Raw genomic sequence first — 12,736 nt, 5'->3', positions numbered from 1 at the left:
TGCAGTATGTTCGTAATCCTTTAAAAATCCCTAAATCCTTAGCAAAAAGTTGACCCAAATGTTTAAATAAGGACTTTATTTACAGAAATGAATGTTTCTAGTTCTCTTACACTAAAGATCATTCTAAATATCATTTTTCTGGTGACTTATAAAAACAATATTCACTTAAGCCTGCTGCAGAAACAACATGCATATATACTGTACTTTTTTAGTACCTGAATTCAAAAGAAAGTTATTTTGATTGTGGAATAGTGCAGATTTACTTTAAAAAGGAGCTTTAGTGTAAACTCAAATAGGTTGACAGAAGAGCAGTTTAATAAATTTTATGTCTAAACTGGGCCCTTTTTATTACTGGTGATTAATTTTAATTGACATTTTTTGTTGTTGTTGTGATTCCCAAAGTAAAAGGAAATAAAATCACAAACCCCTGTTGGATTTATCCCAGTATAATTCTTTTCAGGTTCTTGTTTTTGCTGTAGTTAGCTTTGATTCGCTCTATCTGCTTATCTGTGATCAGAAGTGACGTAGATATTATTGCTGCGACTACACTAAAAAAAGAGTTTGTTAAAAGTACCCAGATCGTATCAGTGGAAATAAACTCCACGGGCCTCAGTGTATTCGCCCTAAAAGGGTCAATGTGTTTGCGGTAAACATTGTGACTTGAAGTTTATGTTCTCATAGACTAGTTTTTTACCTTGAGACACTTTTCAGTTCAGTTTGCTTATTTTAGGGGTTAGTATTGGCATCACCCCTTGATTTAATTTTCTATGTCTCTGTAAACTGCCAACTCCAGCAGCTGCTGATTCTCAACGGCCCCTCTGCCTGGGTTGACATCTCCAATGTCATCCTTGACCACATCCCATCCTCCCCCTCTGCCTTCGATCCCTCGGTTTCTTCTCGTCTGAAACACTGGTGTGGCCTGTGGTCCCGTCCTTGCGTTCTTCCTTCACTTTCCCTTGTTCTGTTCCCAGGTGTCAGCCCCCTCTTGGACGTGAGCTGTCGACGTCCCAGTCTCCATGTCCTGTCTTGGACTCCAGGCCCATTTGCCCAACCTCCCACTAGATGCCTTTGCTTTCACGTCTTCCTGGTCTTACTCAACACGAACAAACGCCAAACTGCTCGTAATGTGTCCTCAGAACTCCTGTGTTCCCTGCTCACGCAGCCTAAGGCAGACTCTGCACGTCACGCGTGCTGGCTTCCGTACCCTCAAGCCCCGCCATCCACATAGCCGCCAGATCTTGTATATTCTGTCTTCTGGAAGCTTTTATTCAGCCTTTCTCTTGGCTCCCATCCTGGTTCAGGCTTCCCCAGGCCCCATCTCAGGTCTGTAAACGTTTAGCTTCCCTTGGGGCCCTGCGTCCTGCTAGGGCAGAGCCGCCTGGCTTCCGTGACGTGCTTTTGGATCCCTACCTCCTGGCATTTCTTGGTACCTAGAAAAATCTTTGGAAATAACATGAAATAAATGACTCAGTCCCCTCATCTGACAAGTAACCCCGTAGGTGAGTCCAGGGCAGAGTTAAAAGAATGGAGAATTCAGGATTTCATCACAGGTGGATCTTATGCCTTCTTTTCTCGAGAAACAGTGCTCCAGGTCTGTTCTGGTAAAGGGAACTAAACTATCAGTACAGATTTACAAACTTACACACAGGTGGGGCCCATTTTCTATGGGAAAAGTCGCCTGTGTTACTTACGGTAATCCCCAAACATTAAATTTTCAACTGTTCACCATTTATTGCTGAAATGATGCTTGGCAATATGCTGTCAAGTGTTCCGAGATGGTTTGTGTTCTTGTCAGAATCTCAATGATTCTTTTTTAAATTTTTAAAAAATTTTAAAAAGATTTCATTTATTTGATAGAGCATGAGCAAGGGGAGTGGCAGGCAGAGGCAGAGGGAGAGGGAGAAGCAGGCTCCCCACTGAGCAGGGAGCCCTATGCGGGGCTCGAACCCAGGACCCTGGGATCATGACCCGAGCAGAAGGCAGGCACTCAACCAACTGAGCCCCCCAGGCGCCCCCAATGATTCTTTTTAACCCCCGTTGTCTCCTTTCTGCCCATGTTAACAACTCATCGGACAAGGAGAGGGAGCTCACAAAGCTTGTGATTAGTGTGTAGGAAGGATGGGCTGTTGGAACAGCTTCTGCAGCTTCAGCCCTGGCCGAGGTTGTGGTTGCTCCTCAGCCTCTTCTGACCTGGGGAGTAGGGGAGCAGTCGGGTTCTCCACTCTGTGTCTTACTCGTGTCTGTGCCATTTGCTGTCGAGTCACCATCGGTTCACATGACTTCATACATTTCCACTGCCCTGGGATCATGTAGTGAAAGCCACCGTTACCTCAGATGCAAGGGAAGACCCAGCATGGAGAAATGACACTTTAACAAGCCTCAGAAGCCTGTATGAGCCAGTGTAAGACTTTCCTGTTCAGAGACTTTAGTAATGGGGAAGATTCATGGGAGTCCTGATTTAAAAAAAAAAAAAAGCTAGAGTTTTAAATACAAATCAGGGCTTCTTCAGATTCATTTAAAATTTATTTAAAATAGGGCAGCCCGGGTGGCTCAGCGGTTTAGCGCCGCCTTCAGCCCAGGCTGTGATCCTGGAGACCCGGGATCGAGTCCCGCATCCGGCTCCCTGCACGGAGCCTGCTTCTCCCTCTGCTTGTTGTGTCTCTGGCTCCCTCTCTCTCCGTGTGTCTCTCATAAATAAATAAATAAAATCTTAAAAAAAAATCTTTAAAAAAAGAGAAAATTCTTTACTTCACAGAGATAACTTTTACCTCAAAGTCTTTACAAACTTTTTTTTTTTCAAAGAGAAACTGAGGCGGTTCTTGCCCACATCCTACGGTGACTTGTTGGCAATGGTGCGAATGGAACCTAGGCTCCCTCCCCCTTCTCTCTGTCCTGATTTCTTTTATATTAACCACTTTCAGGTCTCCATGTGTTGTGTAATTTGGCAGGAGGGAAGTGTGTGACAGCACAAGCAAAGAGTGTAAATGCATGCATGTGTTAATTTTGGCTTATTTCCTATCGTTTAGCTTGTATGCTTCAGGAATCAATTTTAAAAATATAGGATATACCTAAATATAGTTTAACTCTTTGCATCATATATATATCCTGGAAGGATATATATCCTTATGGCAGAGATAATGTCTTTAGGACGGGGAAGGATATATCCTTATGGCAGAGATAGTGTCTTTATGACATGTTTGATACGAAATCACAAAGAGAAAAATCTTCTGAATCGTTGGGTCTTAGAGAATAGAGGCATACATTTCAAATCTCCACCACGTCCCTTTCCTGTACGTGTAGATCTTTGACCTGAATTCCTAATGGGTTTTTTGTTGTTGTTCTTTCCTCTATAATGTTAGAAGACACTGAGCCTGTGGGTATTGGGCCTTAAATGGAATTTTCTTACATAGAAAAAAAAAAAGGGAAAAAAGTTGCTTTGGGTGTTAGGTCCTAACAAAAACTGGTGCTTCCTTATGAAGATTGAATCTGTGCCGTCTTGTTTCAGTGTTGTGGCTGCACATCATCTAAGGGACCACACAGACACTGTGGTCACAGACCCATCTTCATGTGTGCTGCTGCCGCCTTGAAGGCTCCGGTCGGGAGCGTAGGGACCATGAAAGCACACGAGACCCTTTGGTTCGTTCTCTTGATCACGGCTCTGCGTTGAACCCGAAGGCTTCGGAGTGTGTGTGGGAGGAAGCCCCAGTGTGTTGCCGCGATAATGATACTGTCTGGGCTGCTCGCTCCTCGGTTAAAGCTCCCAGCCCTGTAGTCAGAGCCAGGCGACTATGAGGAAATAGAGACCCGGGTAATAAATTGCCAGTTGTCCTTGCAGAAAAAATAATGATGTGATTGGAAGAAATGTCATATACGGTAATTTCAGTCTTTGCTTGTCATCCTCATGTCCCCCATCTATTGTGGAAGATTCTCCAAGACCTACTGTTGTGAAGTCTAGAAAAACCGCGTGATGTTTTGGTGGGCCACAGGGGAGACAGACCTCTGGGAGGTGACAGCAGTGTGGAGAGGACCGTGGTCAGGGCAGTGGCACTACCCGGGGTTGATGCCCAGGCTCGTCACTGACCCTTGTGCGGTGTCGCAAGCACGTGCAGCCTCCGGCGCGGGCCTCGGGCGCATTAGGGGTGCCCAATGAGCATCGTTCCTCGGCTCCTCCCTGCGAAAGTGTGTGTTTGTTTCCCTGGGGAGGCATTGGCGCCCCCAGATGGCCCCGGGGTCCCGCCTGGGTCGCGGCTGAGCGGTCGGGAGAGCGCTGCGCGGGCTGCCTGCGTCCAGTGCCGGGGTGCAGTGCCGGGGTGCCAGCCGCTGCGCGCCCAGTAACGCTCTCCCCTTCTCCGCAGGTGCCTGAGATCATCAGCTCCATCCGACAGGCCGGCAAGATTGCCCGCCAGGAGGAGCTCCACTGCCCGTCCGAGTTCGATGACACGTTCGCCAAGAAGTTTGAGGTGCTCTTCTGCGGCCGGGTGACGGTGGCTCACAAGAAGGCGCCCCCGGCCCTGATCGACGAGTGCATCGAGAAGTTCAATCACGTGAGCTGCAGCAGGAAGGCCGAGTTTGCCCTGGTGGCCCAGAATCCGGAGGCCCCCCCGGAGGCCCCCCCGGGGCCCGCGGGAGGCCGCTCCTTGGCCGCTAAGGTCCGGGGTGTGCTCCAGCCCGTGGGGAACGGGGAGCAGGCCCGGAGGCCCATGCGCAAGTCCTTCTCCCAGCCCGGCCTGCGCTCGCTGGCCTTTAAGAAGGAATTGCACGATGGCAGCCTTCGAAGCAGTAGCTTTTTCAGCTCCTTTGAGGAAAGCGACATCGAGAACCACCTCGTTGGCGGACACAATATCGTGCAGCCGACAGATATTGAGGACAATCGAACTATGCTCTTCACGGTAAAATATCCGCAAGCCCCGGGCTCACCCCCAGGCTGAGATGTGCGTTCAAAGAGCAATCTGCTTTCTCGAGCAAGGATTCTTAGTAAATTGCTTTTGGATTTATGGTTGAATCTGTGTATTTTTATAGTGACTGATCCTTTTCTCAGGATAAATTCCTTACTTTAGTCCTAGGACTTTAAAATCATAGTTGGAAACCTGAAGAGAATCTATCCTATATCCTTGTTTTTAGCTCTCCCCTCCCCTCTCCCCTTAGTATTGTAAAAGAGGCCCCCAAAAGGATTTTTTTTAAATGTGTGTTAAGTTCAAGTACTATATTTCAACAAAATCTTTTAGTTAGAAAATACTCCCTCTGTACTATTTCTATTAAGTCGTAAAACATCCTTTGTTCATCAGGATAATTGGATTTTGGGATAAGATGTCATTTGAAATTTGTACCCAAACTGAAATAATACTTCAGCCAATTGTTTACACCCTTTTTTTCCCTCTAAGAACTTTGGTAAATTAATAGCGAAGTGCCAGAAAATGAATGGACAGGGAAGCTGTGTGTGGCACATGGGTGGGGTTCCTGGGTTCTCCTCTTCTGGATGGGCTTGCCCTCCTTGGGAGTCCCCTGGATCTGAGCTGCTGGGACCCCGGGCCCTCCCAGCAGGGAGCCGGCCTTCTGTGATATGGGGAACTGATTGTTCTTCGACCCCCTTCTAGAATGTCATGATCGGTATCCTAGAGAGAGCAAAATTACCATGAATGTAATGTTCTGGTGCCTGACTCGGGGCAGTGAGATGGCTGGTGAGTAAGAGAAGTGTTACTTAGGTTAAGATGTTGTTGGATGTAAGCAGGTTTGAGACGAAGATGATGTGTCAGTGGGTAAATAGGGCTGTTTTCTTCCTCTCTTCGTCATTGACCTACTGTACTATAAAGAGCTCTGTGTCGGCACTCAGGCTTGTGCTTTAGTCTGTGATCTGTATTTAAAAAGAAAAAACTCTTGGTGCCATCGTGAAAGCTGCTCTGCACATGTATGTCCAAATACTTAATGTGTGACTGCTGTGTACAGGGTACCCCTGCAGCATGCTAGAAATAACAGCAGCGAACAAGACAGGCATGTCTCAGCCCACGTGGAATTTAGATTCCAGTAAGAGGGACTGAGTGTACAAGTAATTGTCTCGTTACACTTGTGGTCAGTGCCACAAGGGAGAAGTAGAAGATGCTGTGAACCATCTGGGGGGATTCTGGGAAGGCTTCTTGGAGGAAGTGATTTTCACGGAGCAGAGAGGTTCAGTGTGGACAACTAGATATTCTTCTAGTTGGAGTATCCTGGGTTCAGGGAGCAGCAGGTGAGAAGGCCCTGAGGGGAGGGATGGGCTGTTGCAACATAGTCCTCTGCTATAATGGAGTTTAATATGCTGACCCAAGGCTATAAGGCAGTGTTAAGTTATGCTAAAGCTCTAACTTTAAGAAGTCAAGTGAGTAGTATTTGACCGCCTAACACATAGTTGCCTAACACATAGTTGAGTACTCAACAAATGGCAGGTTATTTTAACAATAATTAAAAAAAAAAAACTTTTCAGTAAAATGGTTAATAGAAAGTGTTTTAGAAGTTTCAGAAGGGCAGCTTTAATTTTCTGGAAGCTTTACATTCAAAGAAACCTCACTTCCTTATAAAGGGGAGATGTGGCATCTGTGGTTTCATTGCTAACTTTTGGATCTTTGGTTCTTTGATCTCAAAGACAACTGACTGCTGTCTTATGTAGGTGAATGTACTAGCAGGTGTCCTGTGCTACCTGAAATCCAGAGGGTCAACAGAAAACCTCTAGAGGTGATTCTCCACAGTGGAATAGTCAGAATTTTATAGGAGTTTGCCCCTTTTATTTTATATTTACATGGGTCACAAAATGAGAATGTTAAAAAAAAAACCAAAAAAAAAAAAAAACCCAAAATGAGAATGTTTGTATAAGTTTGAATTCGGCTTTCATGAAAAATAGTTTCTTTTTTTGTCTTTTAAGATTGGCCAGTCTGAAGTTTACCTCATCAGCCCTGACACCAAAAAAATAGCATTGGAGAAAAATTTTAAGGAGATATCCTTTTGCTCTCAGGTAAATGGAGATGGGTTATTGGCTCATTTGCATATGAATTTTTAATGAATTCTTCTGTCATTCAGCACAAGTGCTAAAAGGTCACAAGATGCATGCCTTCTAGCTACACTTGATTTACTATCTTGCATTTTTCCTTTGATTTGGTATAGTAAGGCAAAATACACATAAAATTTTGAAATTAAGAAATTCGCTGTGAGCAACCATAATCTACTGGAGAACGTAAAGCTACCTTTCTCTTCAATTATTGGTGGTAAAGTTCTGTAGTCACAAATTCCAGATGTATACGTGTGTGTCTGTGTGCCTGTCTTATATATACATTCATATGTACACAAATATTTTTAAATAGATTCTCATTTTTACTTTATAAAAATTCTTATTTTCTTTTTGGATAAGAGTCATTATTTCTTCTTCCTTAAAATAGTGATTATCTTTAAGGATGTTTTCTTCAGAATACAGTGTCTGCCTCTGTTTCTTGATAATCTCCCAAGGTACGTTTCATAGAGAGATTTTGGAAAATCCGTTACAATGAGCTATGTCCATTGTACTCAGGGTCTTCCTAGCAAATAGTAGATTACTTAAAGTTATTGTTTGGCTATATTTTAAAACCCTGGCTTCTTATTTCCTTGCTTCCATTTTCTCATAATTAGTAAGATAAAATGAAAATCTCATTGTTGATTTATAACATGATCTACATAAAAAAAAAATCCCTTTTGAATCCTTTTCCCAAAATGTGAAAGAATGTTCCTTTTTATAGTTGAATAGGGAACCACTTACAAAATAAATTTTTCCAAATCCTGTTCCCCAGAGAACTAACATCTAGCATGTGCTTATCTTGCTGTGGGAGAGCATGGATTGAGATGCCAGGATATGTTCGTGATTGCCCGTTTACTGGAAAATGTTCAGCCTGAAAGTGAAATTATCTGCAAAACTTAGTCTCGATTTGCTGCTATTTCTATGGAAATGTTAATGTTTAAGGTTTGCTCCTTCATGTAACAGTTTTATTATATCCTAAACTGTGCAGCTTACAAGCATACATGATGACTCAGATTTCTAGTTATTAGCACTTGTATCTCTGCATGCTGGTGCTTTCTGGAGACACTCAGTATTAATATTTATGGGCTATGTCTTATTTGTATTAAGGTGCCTCTTAGTTGATACTTTTCTTCCTTTTTTTTTTTTTTATGAGAGAGAGAGAGGGGCAGAGACATAGGCAGAGGGAGAAGCAGGCTCCATGCACTGGGAGTCTGACGTGGGATTCGATCCCGGGTCTCCAGGATTGTCCCCTGGGCCAAAGGCAGGCGCTAAACCGCTGCGCCACTCAGGGATCCCCCCCCCCCTTTTTTTTTAAAGATTTTATTTATTTATTCATAAGAGACACAGAGAGGCAGAGACATGGGCAGAGGGAGAAGCAGGCTCCCTGTGGGGAGCCCAATGTGGGACTCGATCTCAGGACCAGAGATCATCACAACCTGAGCTGAAGGCAGACGCTCAACCACTGAGTCATCCAGGCGCCCCTTAGTTGATACTTTCAAAACAAGTTTACATATTTATTCAAAAGAGCTCATAGGAAACTATGGTGTATGGCCTTGGCCTTCATATCTTACATTTAAAAACTTCTCTGCACTTTATGTGTATAGTTCTTGACTTATTCTTCATACTAGTGTACTTCAGTACTTACCTGTTTGTTCTTGTAGGAGTACAAATATGTTTGAAATCTTTTTGTACTTAACCTGTTTGTTCTCGCAGGAGTACAAGTATATTTTAAATCTTTTTTTTTTAACCTGTGTGTCTGTGAGTGTTTGCATGTGTGTGAGTATGTGTGTGTATAGTTGTAGTTCATTAATCTTTTGTCTACTTTCGATTTTCAATGTAGTTTTTTATTTAGTACTTCGGGAAAGTTCTCATTTTTCTCTGTCCACTTTTCTACACTTCCTTTTAGTACTAAAATGAACATTAAAAACATTAGTTGTTCTTGTATTATGGGAATAATAAGAATAATATTTTAGTAGAACATTGTTAATCTTCGTATTTGAGAGATGTTTGTAGATATTTAAAATATCTGAGGAAATTGTGTGGAACCACAAAAGACCACAAATAGCCAAAGCGATCTTGAGAACAACAAAACTGCAGTTATTGGAATCCAAGATTGCAGTATATACTACAGAGTTGTAGTATTCAAAACAGTATGGTACACACATAGATTAGTGAAACAATATAGAAAGCCCAGAAATAAACCCATCACTGTATGGCCAGTTACTCTATGACAAAGGGGGCAAGAGTGTACAGTGGGGAAAAGACCATATCGCTTCAACAGTGCTGCTGGGAAAACTGTGGACAGCTACATGCAAAAGAATGACATTGGACCACTTGTTTACATTGTACACAGATATAAACTCAAAATCGATTAAAGATCTAAATATGTGAGACATGAAACTGTAAAACTCCTCAAAGAAAACACAGTAATCTCTTTGACATTGGCTCAGGTAGAATTTTCCAGATATCTCCTCAGGCAAGGGAAACAAAAGTAAAAATAAACTATTGGGATTAAAACAAAATAAAAGGCTTTTGCACGGAGAAGGAAACCAACAAAAAGAAAAGGTGGCTTACTGAATGGGAAAAGATATTTGCAAATGGTATATCTCATGAGGGGTTAGTATCCAAAATTATGTAAAGAACTTACACAACTCAACACCAAAAAGCCAGATAATGTAATTAAAAAATGGGCAGAGGACCTGAATAGACATTTTTCCTAAGAAGCTATATAGATGGCCAACAGACACATGAAAAGATGCTCAACATCACTTACCAGGGAAATACAAATCAAAATCACAGTGAGGGGTCCCTGGCAAGGATGTGTAGAGAAAGGAACCCTTGGTACACTGCTGGTGGGAACACAAACTGGTGCAGCCCCTGTGGAGAACAGTATGGAGGTTCCTCAAAACATTAAAAATAGAACTACCATATGGTCTAGTAATTCCACCACTGGGTATTTACCCAAAGAAAACAGAAACACTAATTCAAAAAGATCTGTGCATCCCTGTTTTTATTGCAGCTTTATTTACAATAGCTAAGATGTGGAAGCAATCCAGGTATCCGTAAATGAATGGCTCAAGAAGATGTGCGTCTATATACACAATGGAGTATTACTCAGCCGTAAAAAAGGATAGAGATCTTGCCATTTGGGAACATGTGGATGGACCTAAGGGGCATTATGCTAAATGAAATAAGTTCAAGGAAGACGGATACTGCACTATTTCACTCGTGTGTAATCTAAAAAACAAAGATGAAGAAGCAGAGACCGACCCAAATATACAGAGAACAAACTGACGATTGCCAGAGGGGACAGGGGTGGGAGGTGCAGGCTTCCAGGTGTGGGATGCGTAAGTCACAGGGACGAAAGGCTACAGCACAGAAACTACAGTCGATGGTATCACAGTAGCATGGTATGGGGACAGATGGGAGCTACACTTGGGGGGAGCACAGGATAACATATAGTCTTGTCAGAGCACTGTGTTGTACACCTGAAACTCCTGCAACCTGGGTATCAGCTGTGCTTCAAAAAAATCTGGGAAGTGACTTTATAGTGTTCGAGAAGACCACGCTGTGTAAGTCTTGTTGCCTTCTGGTGCTTGTGCCTCTTTGGGATATAGCTCAATGTTCCTTCCTGTCTCTCCCACCTTCAACAGGGTATTAGACATGTGGACCACTTTGGGTTCATCTGCCGAGAGTCTTCAGGGGGTGGAGGCTTTCATTTCGTCTGTTACGTGTTTCAGTGCACAAATGAAGCTCTGGTAAGCGAGACTAAGCAGTCCTTTTTTTTTTTTTTTTAAAAGATTTTATTTATTCATGAGAGAGAGAGAGGCAGAGACACAGGCAGAGGGAGAAGCAGGCGCCATGCAGGGAGGCCGCCGTGGGACTCGATCCCAGGTCTCCAGGATCAGGCCCTTGGCTGAAGGTGGCGCTAAACCGCTGAGCCACCCGGGCTGCCCCCAGACTAAGCAGTTCTTACCTGGAAAACTAATTTACGTGCAATTTCAGCCTAATTTTCCTTTCCTCGGCAAACCATAGAACTTCATCGACGTGTGGCTATTTGGCTGTAGTTATCAGTCATGACTGTTTAATAACTAGGTAGTGCACATGCAAGACTTGTTTATGTGTCTTCAATTTTCATTGTTTTTGAGGAAGCTGCTCCATTCCACCTCTATGGCTTAGCATGAAAAAAATGTCATTTTGAACGTTTGAGCCGGAGGAGTTGGCTTTTTCATCAGTGTTGAATTTGTGTTTTTAATTCTTACCTTCTGTCCTTTACGAACTTTGAGCATCTAGGTAGTGTTTCTCAGATTGTAATCCTAGCAGTTATTACGGTGATTATTATCTGTCAGCAGGTGATTAATAGTCCCCCCCCCCCCCCAAACCTCAAAATCCTAAGTCTTTGCAGAGTCCTGAAATCTCCGGGCTTTTTGCTGGCTACCATGTGTCTTCTCTCCCATAGGTTGATGAAATTATGATGACCCTGAAGCAGGCTTTCACCGTGGCTGCGGTGCAGCAGACGGCTAAGGCACCTGCCCAGCTGTGCGAGGGCTGCCCCCTACAGGGCCTGCATAAGCTCTGCGAGCGGATAGAAGGTGAGTAGGGGCCCCCTTCCAGGCTTAGCACTGCGGGAGTTAAAGGGCTTGGAGGTAAAGGGCCCAGAAAAACCTCAGGCTGTCTGCCTTCCTTGAAAGCTTCTGCCAAACAGAAGCTCCCGTTAGTTACAGGGATCACAGGTGAACTTTCAGCACGCGGGGCGGGGTGTGGGGTGTCTTCTGTATGTTGCCGAGCTGTTGTGCTAGGCGCTCAGGATTTGAAGATAAACATCCATGTCCCCATAGACCATCACCCCTCCAGGGGTCTTGGTGGAGAGAAATAGAAGCTACAAATCCAGCCGCCTAGCATATATCCAGGTTGTGAATGGTCAGGTCAGCCCCCTTTGCTGCCTTGAAGAGATCTGGTAAGGTAAGGCCACAGAACCTCCACCAGCTGTTTCAGTTGCACGGTCGTTGGTAACCCCTGCCAGAACCAGGTTCACGGAGCTGAAGGTGGCACCGACGGGTTGTGTCTGAGTCATGGGGAAGGAGTAAGAGGGAAAAAGTGTCGACTGTAGTTTCTGGAAATGTGGTGTAGGGAGAAATTGTGGCAAGTGTTATCATTTGCAGCTAATACTGAGCCCTGAAGATGAGCCAGGCACTGTGCTCTGCTGTCTTTAACGTGTGGGAGGAGAGGGGATTGTTTATTTGTACGCTTTAGGGATAATAAGTCAAAGACTTGTGAAGTCTAAGGGTAAACTAGTGTGAGTCCAGGAGTCTGCCCGGGTAGGAAAGCCCTCCCTGTTACCTGTCCCCAAAACTACCCCCTGCCCCCCAAGAAGAAGGCTGTGCTGGGGGAAGAGCCAGCTGACCTGGCTTTGCACAGTTGGGGAGGTTTGAGCGAATCCAGAGCCACAGGGGCCCAGTGGATGAGAAGGAAAAGGAAGAGACCCCTCCTGAATGAGGGTGAGGACTTTCCTCAGGTGGGAAGACAGATGCTTCATTTCTGGGCCTGCAGTGGAGGCGGGGCAAGGGGAAGAGAACCAGGGTAAACCCGCTACAGTGATCCTCCAAGGGAACCCAGCATTGAAGGGGTTCATCCCTCCTCTCACTTCGGTTTTTCATTTTTTTCCATTTATAGGAGGATTTTAAAAACTGTGTGTGATTATGAGGGGAGTCACAGGATTGA

General features: G+C 44.2%; 1 protein-coding gene across 8 annotated transcripts in view; it reads left to right on the top strand.

The window, feature by feature from the left end:
* The window catches only part of TBC1D1 (TBC1 domain family member 1), a 237,908-nt gene that overhangs the window by 110,755 nt on the left and 114,417 nt on the right, over positions 1–12,736 (top strand). For 7 of the 8 annotated variants that reach the window (XM_025438017.3, XM_025438018.3, XM_025438020.3 and 4 more), the window contains 4 exons: positions 4,356–4,889; positions 6,893–6,982; positions 10,669–10,773; positions 11,475–11,607. In XM_025438017.3, coding sequence (XP_025293802.1) covers positions 4,356–4,889; positions 6,893–6,982; positions 10,669–10,773; positions 11,475–11,607 — 862 coding nt within the window. Of the gene's footprint in view, positions 1–4,355; positions 4,890–5,612; positions 5,679–6,892; positions 6,983–10,668; positions 10,774–11,474; positions 11,608–12,736 lie in introns of those variants that run through there. The other variant, XM_025438024.3, reaches the window with a different exon arrangement.

This window comes from Canis lupus, chromosome 3, assembly GCF_003254725.2.
Source record: "Canis lupus dingo isolate Sandy chromosome 3, ASM325472v2, whole genome shotgun sequence".
Taxonomy (NCBI): domain Eukaryota; kingdom Metazoa; phylum Chordata; class Mammalia; order Carnivora; family Canidae; genus Canis; species Canis lupus.
This window is presented reverse-complemented; position numbering and strand designations above follow the sequence as displayed.